Source organism: Colias philodice, chromosome 1 (assembly GCF_061535455.1).
Source record: "Colias philodice isolate Cphi_HAF_F1 chromosome 1, ilColPhil1 Martin Lab GWU primary, whole genome shotgun sequence".
Taxonomy (NCBI): domain Eukaryota; kingdom Metazoa; phylum Arthropoda; class Insecta; order Lepidoptera; family Pieridae; genus Colias; species Colias philodice.
The window spans coordinates 6,700,392-6,720,902 of record NC_143086.1 but is presented as its reverse complement, the minus strand read 5'-3'; the positions used below and the strand labels follow the sequence as shown (position 1 = coordinate 6,720,902).

General features: G+C 33.3%; 1 protein-coding gene across 1 annotated transcript; it reads right to left on the bottom strand.

Annotated features, from left to right (window-relative positions):
• Window positions 1–3,464: 3,464 nt before the first annotated feature.
• On the bottom strand, window positions 3,465–19,929 carry PAN3 (Poly(A) specific ribonuclease subunit PAN3). Its single transcript, XM_089709972.1, has 16 exons — window positions 19,579–19,929; window positions 19,396–19,492; window positions 19,239–19,325; window positions 19,027–19,149; window positions 18,866–18,950; window positions 16,304–16,402; window positions 13,549–13,647; window positions 13,122–13,361; window positions 12,892–13,046; window positions 11,831–11,952; window positions 11,251–11,353; window positions 9,941–10,077; window positions 7,861–7,933; window positions 6,599–6,714; window positions 4,938–5,100; window positions 3,465–3,673 (listed from the first exon to the last, which is right to left on the bottom strand). The coding sequence occupies exons 2-16, from the start codon at window positions 19,468–19,470 to the stop codon at window positions 3,557–3,559; spliced, it is 1,794 nt and encodes a 597-aa protein (XP_089566098.1). The 5' UTR covers window positions 19,471–19,492; window positions 19,579–19,929; the 3' UTR covers window positions 3,465–3,556.
• Window positions 19,930–20,511: the final 582 nt, after the last annotated feature.

The window sequence follows — 20,511 nt, the reverse complement described above, 5'->3', positions numbered from 1 at the left end:
TTATCTTACATCTTATCACGTAGAAATATTTATCTAAAATTTATAGTTTATTCAGGCACCTACATAACTCTGCCGATTATATTCAGTGATTTTTCTGTTCGAAACACAATATAATGAAGCTGCTCATTTTGTATTTTACGTAACTCAAATTAATATTTGCTAGTCGTTGTTTCGATTTTTCATGGCTCGCAGTCAGTCGCTTACTTAGTAATTCTAAAACCCCAATTAATTATTTTTGTGACCTAGAACTTTAATTTACAGTCACTTATACTAGGTACTATATTTTTATTACAGCGATAGGATGAAGGATAGGAGAAGGGGCTTCCACAGAGAGAACTCTCCTCAATTATTTACTTATTATATTGCTGAATTCAAGTTCATAAAAATAAAAGGCGCGATTGTGATTTCAATCTTTATTTATTAGAAAAAAGAAATATACACTTATAATTAGACATCTTAAAATATTTCTGCCGAGAACGGTTTAGCTGTAAAGTAGATATACATAGATCGGAATTTGATTAAACTAAAAATCAGTCATTTAAATAAAGTACAATTTTGTTACCAAAAATGTGTATACAATAAACATACAGTAGTAGTTTATGTATGTTACTGAGTACATTTACAATTTATAATATTTCATTATTATATTGTAAAGTTATGGTAAAATCGAATTTATTTTTAATAAATACTTTTTAAACACTACATTACGATTAGAAAAGTAAAGACAATATAATGAGACATGATTTGAATTGTAAAATGTACCTAAAGTATGTACTTAATTTCCTATTAATACATTTAAAAATGTATTCTACAGCTATGGTATGATTTTTTGATATTTTTCTCCAAACAGTTGAATCCACAAATATAAATTCTATATAATAATACGTACGAGTAAATAGAAGTTCACATACACTTCATATTACATGAACCTACATTTCATGATATTAAATCTTATGATAATGTCTGTTAAATGTAGAAATCATCAAAATACGATTACTATTTTGAGTTTTGGTAATACTTATTACAACACATATTCATAATTATTCAATAAATGAAATAAATAGTTTAATGGTAGCCTTAATTAATATTTCCAATATATAAGTATCGAATAATATAGATAAATGTGTAAGTTGATTATTTCAGATCTAAATATTACTAAGTACTGATAACACCGAGTTTTTAATTACGTATAAATATAGAGTACATGAATAAATTTTCAAATCAATCGTCCAACGAAAAGCGAACTTAAACTTCATTCCATATAATAATCAATCACATCTCATTACAACACCTTTATCGTTTCCTTCTTTACAATCGCTTTGAATTCAAATAACTTTACACTGAAGCCTGTTGGCGAATAAATATAAAAAAAATCCATAATTAACGATAGCTCATTTCAATTTTTATTACAAAAAAAAAGATTCAAAAAATAATATCATCTTTTCCCAGTACCAGTGTCAAATTTATTAGTGCAAATTATTTTGTTTTCGAAGCGCCAAATCTTTCTTTTCACAACTGTTATTGCCTTCATCAAATCTTCAGTAACCACTTCTCCACAATTAAATGGTAAGAGCTCATAAGCAGGAAATAGTAACCTTGTTGTTAAATTGTCCCTGCCTGGAATATTCAAATGCATAAATCACCTAGCAATAAGCCTTTATTCATACCAGGATAATACCACGGTGACCAAACAGAACAGACTTATGAGCTCACCCAAGTATCGCTTCTCGTTGGCTGCACTTAGTTCTATGGTTATCATATAGGACACATAATATAAATTGTTCAATAAATGTAAACCACAACACATATAGGAAATATGAAACTCTACGTACTTTAACATTTAAACACTATTTCATACGAATACACAAATGTATTCAACACTGTGTTTTAATATGGGAATGGAATGTTTGTGGCATTTGTTCAGGCGGCTGTTGACACACACAGAAATCTTTAGTGTTATTTCATACACAAACCATATATTTTCGTCTGCATATCCTAAATGAGATCGAGTTACTTCAGTTGTGTTCTATAGTGATGTCTATATCTTAATTTTGTTCAATGAACAACCCTACGCAAGGTGTGTGTATTTTTTTATCATTTAAATAAATAGTTAATCCATTGTGGATATATCAATAATTTAAATAAAGAAAAACGCTGTGCCTTAAATTGCACATAAAAAATATATTAACAGATTTGTAAGAAAAAAAAAACTAAAAGAACATATCGTGCCAAACGACAGCACATATAAAGTCTTAAGAGTTTTACAGAAAAAAAACAATTCAGAACCGCGCAATCCTTCAAGGGAATGCAAAATGGCGGAATTTTGTGCTTATATAAAAATATATAATATAATTTTAATATGTAGCGTAGGCTGTCCAATACACGTGTGGATTCGGTCATTTCATTATTTAGTTCTTTTTAAGTATTAACTAGGTTGAGAATAACAATAATGACTGTTCTAGAATCCTAAGATCCAAATTTATCAAGAACATATCAGAAACATTAAGATTTGATTTGTATCAATGAATTTGGATCTTACACTTAGCAGTGAGTATTATTGTGGATTAAAATGCCAGCTAAAAAGGGAACTTGCCTGCAAACTTATTCTTCACATAAATTGATTTGTTTTTACAAAATTACAATTACATTTTCCAATGTAAGGACTTCAATACATAAATTCTCCTTCAAAATTTAAATAGAAAGTTATAAGTCTAACAAAATAATACATAATATATAAATTCATTATTTTCTATTAGTGCAGTATCACAGATTCACAAAATGTGACCGGCGTTCTAAATAGCTGTCATTTTTTATAATTTCTTATTGTTTGTAAGAACAATAGCTGTCATACATACATAAAGAGTGGGAAGGCTGCGACTACTTGCCAATCTAAAAACCGCCTTCAAGTTGTCAGAACTAGACCAAATTTATGTGGTAGCAACTTTCAAATAAACAAAGGGTTCCTTGGATTTTTCCAGGATTCCCTGATCAGATCCTGGCCTGATGATCATGGGACCAATTGGGAGGTAATACTCTTAACAAAACAAGAATTTTCGAATTTGGTCTAGGCCATACAAGATCGGGAGACACGCATAAAAAAATCCATCAAATTGACTTCTTTTTTTGAAGTCGGTGTAGGGCTACGTGTATTGTCCAGCCTAGTACCCGCAGTGCATGCCACTGATCTGCTGGCACACGTAGCACGGGTAGGCGTAGGGCAGTTGGCAAAATCGGGGAGTATAGATAAAAAATCCACCAAATTGACTTCTTCTTGAAGTGAAACTTCCTTATCGGGGTTGGACAAAAATTTAGTGTAACATTATTGCGTTACGCCGTACGCGTGACATTTTTGCGTTACGCCGTACGCGTGACATTTTTGCGTTACGCCGTACTCGTGACATTTTTAAGGTCATAAAGAAGTTTCACTTCTTACGTGTGTACTCTAGTACACGCATACATTTTTTTTGAAGTCGGTGTAGGGCTACGTGTATTGTCCAGCCTAGTACCCGCAGTGCATGCCACTGATCTGCTGGCACACGTAGCACGGGTCGTAGGGCTAGGGGTTGGGGGTAGCCGCTTGTGTGAGCTCGTCGAATGCTTGCTCGAGGCAGTGCTTTAGTTCAGCGAACGTCACCAAGAGCACGCTTTGCTCGTCGCGCGTCATTAGCTGCACCTGTGGACGTAATGATTATTTATTTAAGGGGAATAATAAAACGAGCGACTGAAAATAAAGAGAGCGACTGATTATGAGATACTGATTTAATAACTTGAGCGGTATGAATTTGAGTAATCGACAAATAAACTAAACAAGCAACGAATATTAGTTGATAATAAAATACAGATTGAGTGTACTAAAGGAGGATTGTGATTAATCCATTTGATATATCAGAATTCTAACTGTGTGATTACATTACTATATGAGCGACTAAATTACTAGTTGAGCGAATAGATTACTAAGTGAGCGTCTAAATTACGCTCATCTAGAGCGACTAAAAACACCAGAATAAATTGTTCAAATAGTTATTTGATAAAACTTTCAAAAACAAATTGAACTGATAGTACCTACTCTGTCCATTATAGTATTTTTCAAAGTGATTTTTCTATGTATTCGAAATGCCTCAATTAAGATAAAATGCCACTCAGTATAAATAAATACATATAAATCATATGCCAAATAATGAATATAATACAAGGCGTAATTTTGTCACTCAAACAATTATTAGGTCGCTCAAATATTATGAAGCTGCTCATTTTGTATTTTATTATATTAAAACTTTAATTTACAGTCACTCGTTTAAATACTACCCTTTATTTAACCATACAAAAGAATATATAAAACCAAATCTTAGAGCTATTACGCAATGTCGACTAATATACAGTGTGGAATTTATCGATGGGGATGGAAAGCACTTGAAATACTCAATACAGCTAATTTTGTTGAAAGAAAACATTTCTTTATTTTTAAAAAGAAATAGAACTGCATTCAAAGATTTTCGAAAATTCACTTGCTTCGACCGAGAATCGAACTAACTAAAAATTAGAAGTATGTATTAAAATTTGTTATTTCTTTATTAAAAATATATTATAGTCATTTTCCTTATTTGGTACAGAACTTTCTTTATCAGTTTAACGTTTTTTTAGTCTGTGCACACAACGATTACACCCTGTATATCTTTACCCTATTATTACGACCACTGTCCATTTGAGTTTCAGATCGACGATAAATACGAGAGTACGCTATTATCATTTATATAATACTAGCTGTGCCCTACGGTTTTACCCGCAGTGTTGGTCTTAGCGTGATGATACAGTGCCTATAGCCTTCCTCGATAAATGGGGTATCTAACAACTTTCAAATTGGACCAGTAGTTCCTGAGATTAGCGCGTTCAAACAAACAAACTCTTCAGCTTTATAATATTAGTATAGATTTCGTTACCCTATTATTACTGCCGCCATCCAGCTGGTTGAGGCAGTGCGACACGTGCGCTTGGTCGAGCCACGGGCGGCCATCTTGCGTCACCGAGTGGAACAGATAGTCGCGGAACAGCTTCAGAAGGTACCTGTCGCCCGTTTCCGACCATTTCGTGTCCATGTTCAATCTGTTAAATTACAGATAATTATTAATGTGCAAAGGACATCGGCCACTGCCCATACATACCAAGACCTGACTATGAAATGTCGCGACCATGATTAATATAGGGCTTAAATGGTTCGCCTAACCACCCTTAGCAATCCCACATTGCAAATATATTATTTGAAAGTGGTGGAGCTTAGAATTTTTACATAATTTGCCATTTTTGAGGTTATGGCTACGTATATAATGAATATGGTTTAGAGTTATACCTACAGCCATAACTAAATTCTAAGGGTGGACGACGTAGCCTATGTTATTTATTTGATTGATATATAAGCCAATACAACACAAATAATAAACAAAATCATGTTTTTCAGCTACGCGTCAGTCATGTCATGTGTCATCTAACCTTTGTGACTTGTGCCTATTATGCCGGTAAAAAATACGTTCCGTTTTACATATTTTAGGTATATTATTAAATGTATTTATGGCCAAAAATATTTTTTAAATCTATAAATTGTATCTTTCTTACTGTTTTTGCTATTAAATATGATAGGTGAAATAAAACAAAGAAATATATATTATTATTCTAGTATTTTTTTAAACGTAATCGCTAATTAACTCCCGCTGCGCTGTGAAAACGAAACGCATGACACAGGTAAAAATGAAAGACGTTTGGATGCGTTCAAACAATGTTATGAATTTGAGTTTATTTATTAATAATACATAACATTTTCCCGGCCCGAAAAAAATAAGTTAGACCCCGTTAGTAAAAGCACGCATAAATTACTATTTTTTGATACACCGATGATTAATGTTCGCATTCAGGTCATATGTGGCCATCCTCCTTTTATATTAAACTAGCAAACCCGGCGAACTCCGTTTCGCCACCAAAGACACCTTTTCTTTGCCATAAACCTCACGGAGCCCGAGACCTTTCCAACGAATGCAAAACCGTGGAAATCGGTTGGTGCGTTCTGGAGTTATAACGTCAGGAAGGAAAACCCGACTTATTTTTATATAGTAGATTAAAAATAATTAATATTAATTTATTATAAATAATAATAATAAACAATAAAAATATTTATTTATTCATACCTTCAATTACACTGTGTAATGTATGCCACTCAATTTATATAAGCACAATACTCAAAACTATAGACATTAATTATTATATACTTAAACCTTCCTCTATCTATTAAAAAAACCCTATAACAGAACGGAAAGCGACTGTGTTTTATACTATGTTGTGAATAATTTTTTAAACAGCAATTAGGTACAACCAAATTCTTAACCGATAAACAATTCAGTAGTGAGTTTTCATTACACTTTTATAAATTAATGAAATCGCAATTGACAATAATCATTGTTTTCCCCCTTTTCGTTTTTAAGTACATATTTATTTATAATAAGGTACTCTACAGCAACATTTGAAATTAATTAATAATAAGATGCGCCAATTAAAAGGTATACAAATAACTAAATATGTCATTTTATTTAATGTTAAATAAAAGCACACTTACTCAGGGCGCTCATTGATGAAGGACAATTTGAGCAGAATACGCAGCAGGCGGCCATTGTCCAATTCCCGAGCGAGTTGATTCTCGAATACATCTGCACGTCGCTCTAACGCTTCCACCTGATATATAAAATATAAATAACTAGCTTTCCGCCCGCGGCTTCACCCGCGTTTGAAGAAAAACCCGCATAGTTCCCGTTCCCGTGGGATATCCGGGATAAAACCTATCCTATGTGTTAATCTAAGTTACCCTCTATATGTGTGCTAAATTTCATTGTAATCGGTTCAGTAGTTTTTACGTGAAAGAGTAACAAACATCCATACATCCATACAAACTTTCGCCTTTATAATAGTAGTAGGATATTTACTATTTAACCGACTTCAAAAAAAGGAGGTGCTCAATTCAACCGGTATTTTTATACCTTCTGCTCCTCTACTTGCTGAATGTGTTTCTGCACTATCAGAAAACGATGAACAGATGTTTTGTGTATGACCATTAAATATCAATAAATTTCTAATGTTTCTCTAGAGATTCACCAAGTATCCAACGCGTGGTTGTACTTGCGCGATTAATTGCCACGTCTAAGAATCCCACATGCTTTGTTTTTCCCTCAAAAGACATAGTATCTTCGAAAATTTCCTCAACGCCGATAAAAAGGGACTAGTAGTATAGGATTACCTTCTGTTTTAGAAACAGAACTAGCTAGAGCACACGGCTTCATTCGCGTGGAACCAGGATAAAAATCATGCTTATCCAGACTGTAGTCTATTGCAATCTCTTATAACATAATATGATGATAAAATAATACTCAATGTTATAATATAAACTAGTTAATTTTATGATAGTACATCTATACTAATATTAAAAAGCTGAAGAGTTTGTTTGTTTGTTTGAACTCGCTAATCTCAGGAACTACTGGTCCGATTTGAAAAATTATTTCGGTGTTGGATAACCCATTTACCGAGGAAGGTTTATAGGCTATATATCATCACGCTAAGACCAACAGGAGAGGAGCCACGCGGGTGCAACCGCGGAGCGCAGCTAGTAAATAATAATCGAAAAAAAAAAACATTTTTTCTTTTTTGTTTTGAACTTCAGTGTTGTACTTCACTACATAGATAACTGGCGGTTCAAGAGGGTATTGAGCCGTCTATAAGTTCTTCCCGGCCCTGCGCTATATGTTACTTACTTAATACTCAATGTTATAATATAAACTAGTTAATTTTATGATAGATATTAGTAGTATTAAATATATATAAACATACCTGCGTATAGAATCTGGCTCCAATCATCGGCATGAGATCTGTGACGGAGCGTCGCTGGCCCGACAGCAAGTAACTAACGAAAAATAAAATTACTCATAATATACACGAATATTCGAACATCAAAATTAAATACCATAAATATTATACACTAGCTTTCCACCCGCGGCATCGCCCGCGCAGCCAAAGAAAAATCTGCATAGTACTCGTTCCCGTGGGATTTCCGGGATAAAACCTATCCTATGTCCTTTCTCGGGTATCAAAATATCTCTATACCAAATTTCATGCAAATTGGTTCAGTAGTTAAGGTGTGATTGAGTAACAGACAGACAGACAGAGTTACTTTCGCATTTATAATATTAGTATGGATTCACAATATCAAAATAATTCGCTGTGTATACAAATATGTAAATTGCACTGCAATTTATATCATACAAGTAGAATAGCAGTCTGTATGTAGTCTGTATGTATCAAGCAGTATGTATGTAGGCACAGATATTGTATTTATTCAGTAATATATTTTTGAGCCAATGAAGATATATTATTTATATTTTTACTATGTACTAGTGCCACAATGCGCTAAAACTGTCATGTGAAATTTCATCACTTTACAGGTTGATTTCTAAAAAACAATAGTATGTTATTTATTACATTATAGTCTTTAAGACAGACATTTTCTTTCGTACTTAAAGTATTGTTATAATTCAAGCTCTCTTTATTAAAAGATAGGAACCAGGTGTATACACTTGTCACATTTAATAGAAACTCAAAATTTCATTAAAAACTTCCTTAGGTAAAGACCTTTGACCATTTAGGTTGAGTATCTCTATTTCAAAGCAAAGCATAGCAAATAATATCATCAATAGAAAACAAATATTTTATATGACGCATATTTTTTGTAAAAAGTCAAATAAATGTAAGCAAATAAAATTCGCATTTCAGTTGATTGATACACTTTAAAACCAATAATAACATAAAATATAATGCATTGCAAATAAACACAAATAAATCAATACTCTCATAAAGCAGAAGCGTTTGTTTGTTTGAACGCGCTAATCTCAGTATTTCAAATTAGACCAGTAGTTCACTGGTCTAATTTGAAAAAAATTTTCGATGTTAGACAGCCCATTTATCGAGGAACGCTATTTATTGGCTATGTATCAACACGCTAAGATCAACAGGAGCGGAGCAATGCGGGTAAAACTGCGGGGCACAGCTAGTACATATAGAAATTACTTCGCATCAGTTAACTTGATGTTTAAATACAATTGAGCTAATTTTTGGGCCTTGTGTCTTTGTGGTATATAACTTCACAAGTTATATACCAAAAGCAAAATCTTCATCAAGAACCACGCTTATAAATTCATGAAAACATAATGAAAATCGGTGGAGCAGTTTTTGTGTTTGTCGCGGACAAACAGACATACAGACGCCGGAGACGACTTTATTTTATAACATGTATGTAGGTACTAATATTTTTGGCCATCACACTTTTTCCAAGCGCATAAAATATTCGCCATATTAAATTGCAAAGAAAATCATTAAATATATAATTCAATAATAGCAGCAAGCAGCATTGCGTCAAGAAATGTAAATTAGTTTATAAATACACATTCGCCTAACATTGATACTAAAAGGACATGTGATACCTATATCCATAGCTTTTTACTCTATTAGTTAATGTATTTTTTTAACTGATAATAACTTATTTATTATCAGTAAAAAAAAATCAAGATTATCTTTATTAATAAAATGTAGTCATCACCATAAGTATTAAACCATTTTACAAATCAATACAATTTCCAGTTTATACACATCACTTACATTTTACACAATAATAACACATTTAATCTTCACAATATTTCGCTATTATTATTTACTACATACTTATTAATATTTCGCTTAGCAAAAAAAAAATTTTTGAAGTGAAACTTCTTTATCGGGGATGGAAAAAAATTTAGTGTAACATTTTTTCGTTACGCGCCATCTTTTTATTATCCCTACCACGTAACACATATTAGCAATAATTTTCTTTGTATAGTTTTATTGAAGAGTAAATAAATAAATAAATAAATATACATACAAGATCAGATTCTTGAGGTCCGGCGAGTACGATCGAGTGACGAGGTCCATGGACGCAGCGAGATTGTCGCAGTGTATCGTGCGGCAAGCCAGCGACAGTGCCAGTCGGCCTAGGGCGGTCAGGTCGTCTTGCTGAGCCTGGGAAAACATATATTTACCTATATTACACTTCTTTATTATCTAAATTATCTGCTCATAGTCAATTGACTGATCGCAGATGATAAAAAAAATATATAAATGTATAAAAAAAAAATGTTGTGTGGTTTTATGAAACCACGGTAAAAGTGAAACTATCGTATTTGTACGATAATTATCGTACGGTTCGACCGTCACGCGACATGCGCTACACAGACCAAAAAGTTTGAGACGATGTAATAAAAGTTTCACTTTAAAAAACCTATATTTCACTGACTAGATAACAATTTAATATTACATTTATCCTCCTTGGTACAGTGGATAATCTTATGTATACCTATATAAATTCGGGTCACTGCGTTAGTTGCCACAATCCCAGGAGTCGGTATGCCAATTTTAATGAAATTTTACATTTTAACTAGCTTTCCGCCCGCGGCTTCGCCCGCGTTTTCAGAGAAAACCCCGCATAGTTCCCTTTCCCGTGGGATTTCCGGGATAAAACCTATCCTATCTCTCAAGTTGGATTGAACTGCACATGGTGTGCGAATTTTATTATAATCGGTTAAGTGGTTTAGGAGTCCATTGAGGACAAACATTGTGACACGAGATTTATATACAGTGTGTCCGGACATGACATACCGATATTTGAAGGGGCTATTCTCCAGGTATTTTTATCGACAATTCAACCCCTCTACAGTCCCCTACCTCACCCCCCTCAAAATGGCAAACCTATCAATTCGGATAGTGAATTTATGAAAATTGTAATAACTTCGAAAGTGAGTGTCACAAAATACTAAATTTGGTTTTATTTGAACAATAACAAGTTATTCTAGGGACCACTAAACAAATTTAATTGATAAGAGTGATGAAACATACTTTAAAAAATTCGAAAACCATTTTGAGGGGGGTGAGGTAGGGGACTATAGAGGGGTTGAATTGTCGATAAAAATACCTGGAGAATAGCCCCTTCAAATATCGGTATGTCATATCCGGACACACTGTATATTAAGATGGTAGGTCTGATAATAGATCATGATCTATTTTTCATACCAATAATTGATAAAAAAGTGATAAACATGGTGACCATTACATTGGCTAGTCAAACCCAAGGGTAAAAATCTATATCTTATAATGTAGTAAATTAAAACAACTTGTCAATAATAGTATTTTACGTACTTGATTTATATCAATCTCGTTGGCATGCAACGCATCAGCCACGCCGCACCACGCGATGCGAATTCGGCATCCAGTCATCACGACTTTAGTCGGGTCGAGGGTTCTAGAAAATGGGATAAATTCGATACTATTCTTTAAGTTAAAAAAACCTATTGAGTTTTGACATTTCCGTAGTGTAAAATATAATATTGGAATGTAAAGTAGAACATGTTAAAAAAGTAATAGTGAGGCAGGACTAAAAAGAAGACATTATTTTGTTGTATTCCATGTTTTATAATACATTTCCATCTGAATAGTTTTTAAATGAACGACTTTGTCATTGAATCAAGTGAAAACAATTTACTATTTATATAACAATTAATACAAAATATTTGTATTTACATTGAATGTAGGTAGGTAGAATTATTATAATTGAATCATTTTGACACTGAGCCCTGATTCGTGTTAAGATTTTATACCCAACGCCGCTAAAGAAGTTTTCACTTCAAAAACCGCATCAAAATCCGTTACGTACTTTTAAAGATTTAAGAATACAAAGGGACAAAGCTACTTTGTTTTATACTATGTAGTGATACATTACCTGCAAGCCAAGCCTGCCGCGTGTATGGCCCGCAATCCGGCCGTCAGCTGCACGAGGATGCTCCAGAGCACCTGCTCCGGCAGCAACGCACCGCACGCCACCGCACGGAGCATCGCGTTTTTCTATTATCAATTATAAATAACTCATAAAACATGTATTTGCACACAACATTTGTTAAATACAAATGATAGAGTACCCACGACACAAACTAAAGTACTCACTTGGATGTGATTCACGAGACACCTTTTGCCCACAACATTTGTTAAATACAAATGATAGAGTACCCACGACACAAACTAAAGTACTCACTTGGATGTGATTCACGAGACACCTTTTGCCCACAACATATGTTAAATACAAATGATAGAGTACCCACGACACAAACTAAAGTACTCACTTGGATGTGATTCACGAGACACCTTTTGCCCACAACATTTGTTAAATACAAATGATAGAGTACCCACGACACAAACTAAAGTACTCACTTGGATGTGATTCACGAGACACCTTTTGCCCACAACATTTGTTAAATACAAATGATAGAGTACCCACGACACAAACTAAAGTACTCACTTGGAATTCACGAGACACCTTTTGCCCACAACATTTGTTAAATACAAATGATAGAGTACCCACGACACAAACTAAAGTACTCACTTGGATGTGATTCACGAGACACCTTTTGCCCACAACATTTGTTAAATACAAATGATAGAGTACCCACGACACAAACTAAAGTACTCACTTGGATGTGATTCACGAGACACCTTTTGCCAAAGCTACCTGCCTCAGTGTTTCCTAACTAATATGTCATGGGCACCTTTAAGAAAAAAGCCTAAATTTAAGCCCAACAAAACGTTCATAGATAACCCGACAATGCGAACGCTCATGGGCGGCGACGACTTTCCAGAAAGTGCCAGTAAAGCCAAAAAATGACCATACCAGGAAATCACTCGAAATTTCTCACTTTCCGCTCTATTACAGTAAAAACCTATAATTTAACAGTAAAATTCTATAAAAATGTTGGAAACCTATAAGTATCTCATTTAACTTTATCTTACCTGGTGGGTATACGGGCGGGGAGCATCAGGGTCCGACGAGAATGGGTCGTGGTATGTCCCGTTAGCCTCCGCTGCGTTACCATTGTTCGCCCCAGCTAGATACTTGTTCATCAGCGTCACAGCCGCTGGATGGTAGTCGTATACCAACATCATAGCTGTTTAAGAATTTAACATTTATTATATTGAAATAACACAAAATTATTATTATCAATCATCATGGTCATACTCACAATGATCACCAAACGCTTTAGTAGTGAAGCATTCGTTAAGACGAATGATGTTTGGATGGTCGATTTGTTTCCACGACTCGAATCTCTTGGACGGCATCGTGCCGTAAGAATGCAAGCGGCGCAAAGCATAGTGATCGCCATTTTGACGATGAGTCGCGCGGAACGACGTCGCTATCGAGTGTGGTGTCAACCCTTCGAGGGGCATCAGCTCCGAGTAAACCTCCAGATTTTCTGGCAAATCTATGGAAAGTGGATGTTATATTAAATATAAAAATTTTTAAACATGGTAATATTATTTGTGTATTGTATTTGTTCGTCTCAGACAGTTCTGCCCGATCATTTTAAGTGGCAGTAGTACATAGGGCTGTTACAAAATGTTAAATACATACCTCATTTGCATTATGCGTTATGCATCAAGTTTGTATACCTGGGTATTGACGGCTATCCGGCTGCATGTAGAGATCCTCGTTCCTTTGGTACATCTCGGAGCGAATCGTATCGGGCATGTAAAACATCGGTGCCAAGCCTAAAAATATTAAACAAATGGAATATGGTGGACAAAGTTTCATCAAGAATTCGGCATAAATATTCGTATATAAATCTATTGATATCGATCTATGACATTGAAACTAGTATGCATATATATAACTTTCACATCATGACAAGATAAATACATACATGTATTAATACACATCTTTTTCGTATATAGGACAAGAAGATTGCTCAATTTGATAACATAAAAGATGGTAATAAGAATCATTTAATTTTTCTCCAATATTTCTAATCTTAATAATAAAATAATTTTCGCATGATATCAAAATTCAAATAATGTCATACATACGATATGACCAAAAAAGTATAAGAATGTACCATTGAGATATACATATGGAAACGACACCGCCGCCTGTTCCGCGTGTTCCGCTCAACATAAGCCATATGGCTTAACTGCACGCTCGTTTTTAATTTGTTTTAAAGTGAAACGCATCAAATATGCCTTCGTGTGTGTTACGATATTGCACAAATAATACGGAAAAGTGACTAACATAACTTTTCATCGGTAAGTACCTAACTAGATAATAATTTTTAAAACTTAGAGCAAAAAAGTGGCGCACAGATTTTGGTCGTGGTGTCTCCTCCATACGTAGTAATATTATCTCAATGGAATGTACACATATATTGTGCTAAGAAGATCACTCTCGTTCGTTCGGTTTCTTGACTGGGACAAAAGTATCCATATATCAACACTTAAAACGTCTTATTGTAGATATGTAATAAAAACTAATTATTGCAGTTTCATTTCAAAAATTTAATACGATAAACGTTGCGTTCTCTAATTTCTTGATACATAAATAAGTAGGTAGTTGGCTATTTACAATTTTAAAAAGTAATTATCTTTCTTCTTTCAGCCTGCTTGTCTTGATTGCGGAAAAACATTTTTGTATGATATGTAGCCGGACGCCCACAGCACCGCTCAGGTTGAAATTTTTTTTTCACAATAACCTTCCCCTGACATTAACAGTCACATAAAATAAATATATATCCATAAATATATATCCCCTTTAGTGTAGTCATTTGGAAGTTATGCGCATACAAAGATTTTAGTGATTCATTTTTATTTATTTCATGATAAAAAATAAATATTTTGATAAGTACCTACTTATATTTATCATAAAGCTAAGTAACACTTCACGCATTAAAAAATGGTTACTGCAGCTGCAAACGCCGACAATATTTTAGTAGATTCTATAATATCGTACTGCCATTATCAGCTATATGGTATCGTACATAAAACTAGTTTACAAAACGTATTTATTTGATGTTTGATTGATTATTAATATCAATAAATAAATAAAAAAGTAACACACTGAACTTATAATTGGCCAGTTTTTTTATATTAATCTAAAAATCTACAAAATGCCAACACTTATAAAGGTTTTCATTTTATTGAGACCCACCATCACCAATCAACCACCAACCGATAAAAAGATGAGGTTAGGTCAATATAGTCTGTTTATACCAATGTAATTAATTTATCTAATTTTACAGCAGAATACATTTAGTTAAAAATTAAAGATTCATAGAAATACATTATAAATATAACATAGAATCTTACAAATTACTGGCTATAGTCTAAATCTGCTAATGCATTCGCTAATACGCAACATTCAATTACACATCAAACTATGTATAATAATAGCAGCCATGCAAACAAATTACAAGTAAATAATGTAATAGTACTATAGGTTAATGGTAAGGTTTTGAAATATGCAAAATAAATGTTACAAAAATGCCAATTCCTCCTATTGCAGACTAGCTAGGGATCACCTTAATGAACAGAAAAAAAACATATTGCCAAAAGTTGTGATACCGTTATTTCTTGACTTATTTTGTGAAGCTTTTATTTAAAATAAATAAAATCGAGAGTAAACGCACTGAGAACAAAATTTCAATAGTCAGGTGTATCACTAGTCAAGTCAATTGTTTGCAAAAAATAAATCCATTTCATGCCATAACAATTTACTCATAGCCATCATCACCGAAAGTAACGTTATACATAATTTACAAAAAGAACATCACGAATAATAATGATTTGCAATTGTAACCTGGAGATGTTAAGTAGCTCCAAGGAGCGTAGTATGTTCCAGAATCGATCCCCGCACATTGTGATTGCCAAAGGCGGGGATCTTCAGCGTAGTATGGCCCTTAAAGCCGAAAATTTTATAAAACATTTATAACATAACATTGTTGTATTATTAAATACAAATTCATATTCCCTTTTTTAAATATATTATTCATATTTCATACGTCATTAATTCAAAAAAATAGTTAATCTGAAATAATTATTATAACTTTTTGTGGAAAAAGCACAAGGCAGAATGTGACCGTGATAAATGTTTTGACTTTATAGCTTACATGTGACCATAAGTGATTTTGTCTGACAGTTCTTTAATTATTAGCTGCTGTGAAATAAAAAAATAATGTAAATGAAATGTTTGCAGATTGAGCGTCCTCTTCATTGGCAATGTATTCATGATGACTGTATGCTACTATTTATAAAATTTTGGATATTTTGAACAACATAAATATTATAAAAGTTTGAATTGGAAAGTCATAACAATATGTCATTATTTGGAGTCCCATAGACATAAAAAACAATTATAAATATTAAAATTGGTACTTACCAGCTTGTTTGGACGACATGGGTCCCATGTGCTGAGGTGGGGTTGTATACATTGGTGGTGGATATTGAACTGATGGCACACCCATGCATTCTGATCCCCCTATGAATACAAAATTGTTAATGTTGATGCAATTGCAATAAATCAGAATGTTCAAATATTTTTCTCAAATACCTAAATTGAATGCTACCAGGAGTATTGGGTAAGTTACTGAATTGTTATAGCAAACTGATTCTTTATATATGTTGATTTAGTAATGTAATAAAAAAAAATATGTAATATTTATTCAATTTCTGTATTAGTCCATTGAATGAGTCCCTCCAAGGGGGGTCTAGAGTGCGTGAGTTAGTAACGTAAGATGTTTCTTCGGAAACATGTCAAGAGTCCCTAGGTAATAAACATACTAAAACCCCGGGCCACTAGGAGGAGCCCCGGAGTGGGGGGAGGGGGGAAATGGGTCCATTTTTTCATTTTTCGCTTAAATCTCAAAAACGGTACATGTTAGAGAAAAACTTTCAAGGAAAAATTGAAAGGTCATAAAATTATCTACAAGTTGTACCTGAATCATTTTTTCCTATATCCTACCGTTTCTGAGTTATACGCAGTAAAACATGATTTTGGCTCAAACAATTTCAACATCAATCGATCAAAAAATATTTCTTTCTTCCAAAAAACTCAAATGTGCAACTTGTGACCAGTACTGATAGATTGCTCTTAATTAGTTCTATAATTGGTAAAATAAACACATTCCTCCATGGAAGCCTTTAGGAGGAATCGATTGTCAAAATATTATATTAGGGCAGTTTGAGTTACGGAACTTGATCTTTTTATTTTTTTCTTCCAAAAAACTCAAAAGTGCAACTTGTGACCGGTACAGATAGATTGCTCATAATTAGGTCTATCATTGCTAAAAATACCAGATTCCACCACGGAGGCGTTTACGGGGAATTGAATTTTATCAGGGTAGTTACGATACATGAACTTTTTATTTTTTTTCTTCCAAAAAGCTCAAAAGTGCAACTTGTGACCGGTACAGATAGATTGCTCATAATTAGGTCTATCATTGATAAAAATACCAGATTCCACCATGGAGGCGTTTACGGGGAATTGAATTTTATTAGGGTAGTTAGTTAAAAAGTTCATGTATCGTAACTACCCTAATAAAATTCAATACCTCCTAAAGGCCTCCATGGTGGAATCTGGTTTTTTTATCAATGATAGACCTAATTATGAGCAATCTATCGGTACCGGTCACAAGTTGCACTTTTGAGTTTTTTTGGAAGAAAAAAAATAAAAAGTTCAAGTATCGTATCTACCCTAATAAAATTCAATTCCCCGTAAACGCCTCCATGGTGGAATCTAGTATTTTTATCAATGATAGACCTAATTATGAGCAATCTATCTGTACCGGTCACAAGTTGCACTTTTGAGTTTTTTGGAAGAAAAAAATAAAAAGATCAAGTTCAGTAACTCAAACTACCCTAATATAGTATTTTGACAATCGATTCCTCCTAAAGGCTTCCATGGAGGAATGTGTTTATTTTACCAATTATAGACCTAATTAAGAGCAATCTATCAGTATCGGTCACAAGTTGCACTTTTGAGTTTTTTCGGAGAAAAAAAATAAAAAGTTCAAGTATCGTAACTACCCTAATAAAATTCAATTCCCCGTAAACGCCTCCGTGTTGGAATCTGGTATTTTTATCAATGATAGACCCAATTATGAGCAATCTATCTGTACCGGTCACAAGTTGCACTTATGAGTTTTTTGGAAGAAAAAAATAAAAAGATCAAGTTCAGTAACTCAAACTACCATAATATAATATTTTGACAATCGATTCCTCCTAAAGGCTTCCATGGAGGAATGTGTTTATTTTACCAATTATAGACCTAATTAAGAGCAATCTATCAGTACCGGTCACAAGTTGCACTTTTGAGTTTTTTGGAAGAAAGAAATATTTTTTGATCGATTGATGTGGAAATTGTTTGAGCCAAAATCATGTTTTACTGCGTATAACTCAGAAACGGTAGGATATAGGAAAAAATGATTCAGGTACAACTTGTAGATAATTTTATGGCCTTTCAACTTTTCCTTGAAAGTTTTTCTCTAACATGTACCGTTTTTGAGATTTAAGCGAAAAATTAAAAAATGGACCCATTTTCCCCCTCCCCCCACTCCGGGGCTCCTCCTAGTGGCCCGGGGTTTTAGTATGTTTATTACCTAGGGACTCTTGACATGTTTCCGAAGAAACATCTTACGTTACTAACTCACGCACTCTAGAACTTTTTATTCAATGGACTATATGTAAAAATATTTGTATATAATTTATTTAAACAATAACTAATAAAACTGTTTGTTTCCAAAGATTGCAATTTTTTATCAGATGATTTACCATATTAATTCTTTTGCAATGGAATTCTGGGATTTGGCATGACTTCTTATTGATTTTATTGTTAGAATTTTGTTTTTTATTTAACATTTTTAAAAGCCAATCTTAAATTGAATATCAAACTAGCAGCTCATTTTAATGCTTATGAAGCTACAAGTGCACATTGTATACAAACCCATTGATGTTGATGAATTTAGTCCACCAGATGAGTTAAGACTATCATTCGTTGAATAGAAGTAGGTAGTGCCTCCAACATTTTCCTGTTACAAATTTAGCAATAAATATATTGATCTAATGAAATTAAATTAAGCACCAAATCGAAGAGCATTTATTCACCTGATGTACTTGAGATGCAGCCGATATAGAAGAAAGTGCGGTCGGCGGGGAGCTTGCTGGTGACTCTGGGAGGATGGCTACAGGAGTATAATAACTCACAGGCATAAATTCTCCAATAAAAACCTGTGAAATATACAAATTTTAAAGAAAGTTCCATTGACCACAGAAAATAAAAATATAGTTTAGAATGGAATAAGAAAACTGCTACTTACTTTCCTTACAACAGGAGGTGAAGGTTCAAGACTTAATTTTCCAAGCGCCTGATTCAATGCTCTCGTTGGCGTAGATGTATTTCGATTCTGAAAAGAAAAATCACATTAAAGACAGATCTACAAAATATAATAATTAGCTAAATTAAAAAAATCATACCATGTAAGTGACGAGTTTCGACTCTTGTGGCAGCGCATTTGGAGGAGTGTACTGTAAATAAATTGGAGGATCCATTTTCCTGTGAAATCTCACTGTACTGCGAAAGAGAAAGAAAAAAGGATAAGAATTATAAAATAACATTACAATTATACGCCGATTACGCCGGGGCCAAAGATTACTTACCTGCTTTGAACGGAATTAAACACTCATTTTCAAATAAGTTAACGAAATGAAGGTATTCAGATATACCACGAAACAATGAAGCACTCGTTCATTTTGGAGATCCTAATATATCTGCGCCTTGGTCTCAGTACACAATATCAAACACTTAAAACTCGTTTAAACTCAAATACGTGATTAAATGCATTGTAACTACAGAGAGGAGAGCTAGGTGACTAATTAAAAATTCATGAAAATCAATAAGTTTTGTATATAGCACACAAATATCCTATCGAAGTAATATCACTCGACAGGTAGGTATATAAAAAATAACAGTGCACAGGGACACGAAGACAAATACATGAAAAGCTATAGACTATTTTATAGAGATATGCTATCGAGTCTATAGTCTATAGTTCAATTATCAAACGTTGGTTATTGATTTCTGGAGCGCGCACACAACAACACAATCTGTGAACACAATACACAATAGAACACCTAGAATCTACATAATAATATAATAATAAAACATAATATATACCGTTCAACGCTCGTAAACATTCATAGATTCCTATATCTATAAATCACATTACATAAATACAAACACATACGTGCTGTATAATGATTTCATAATAATTGAATCAATCGTTATTTAAATTAAAACTGCAGTAAAAAAAATAGCTTTGCATATAATTACATTTTGTTTTAAAATTATTATAAGATAATAATATTCTATTTTATGCTTAGAGTATATATAGGTCTACCAGAATCTGATGGCATATTTATATTTAAGAAATAAAAGATTTTTATGTGGCAACTTATTTGACAACTATCAAATTGGATGTCAAATTATTTGTCTTTTTTGCAGTTGATGAATAATTTTTAGGATTTTGTCTGAAAAATCTTTGAAAATGTCGAAAAAGCCGCTGCGATCACAAGCAAGAGGTGTTGTTTATA

Excerpts from the sequence above, each read along its gene's own strand:
- PAN3 (XM_089709972.1), bottom strand. The coding sequence starts at position 19,470 with ATGGATCCTCCAATTTATTTACAGTACACTCCTCCAAATGCGCTGCCA. Across the intron at positions 11,354-11,830 it reads GCGGCAGGCTTGGCTTGCAG|AACCCTCGACCCGACTAAAG; the intron begins GTAATGTATCAC and ends CCCATTTTCTAG. Across the intron at positions 3,674-4,937 it reads ATGGCGGCAGTAATAATAGG|GTGCAGCTAATGACGCGCGA; the intron begins GTAACGAAATCT and ends TTACGTCCACAG.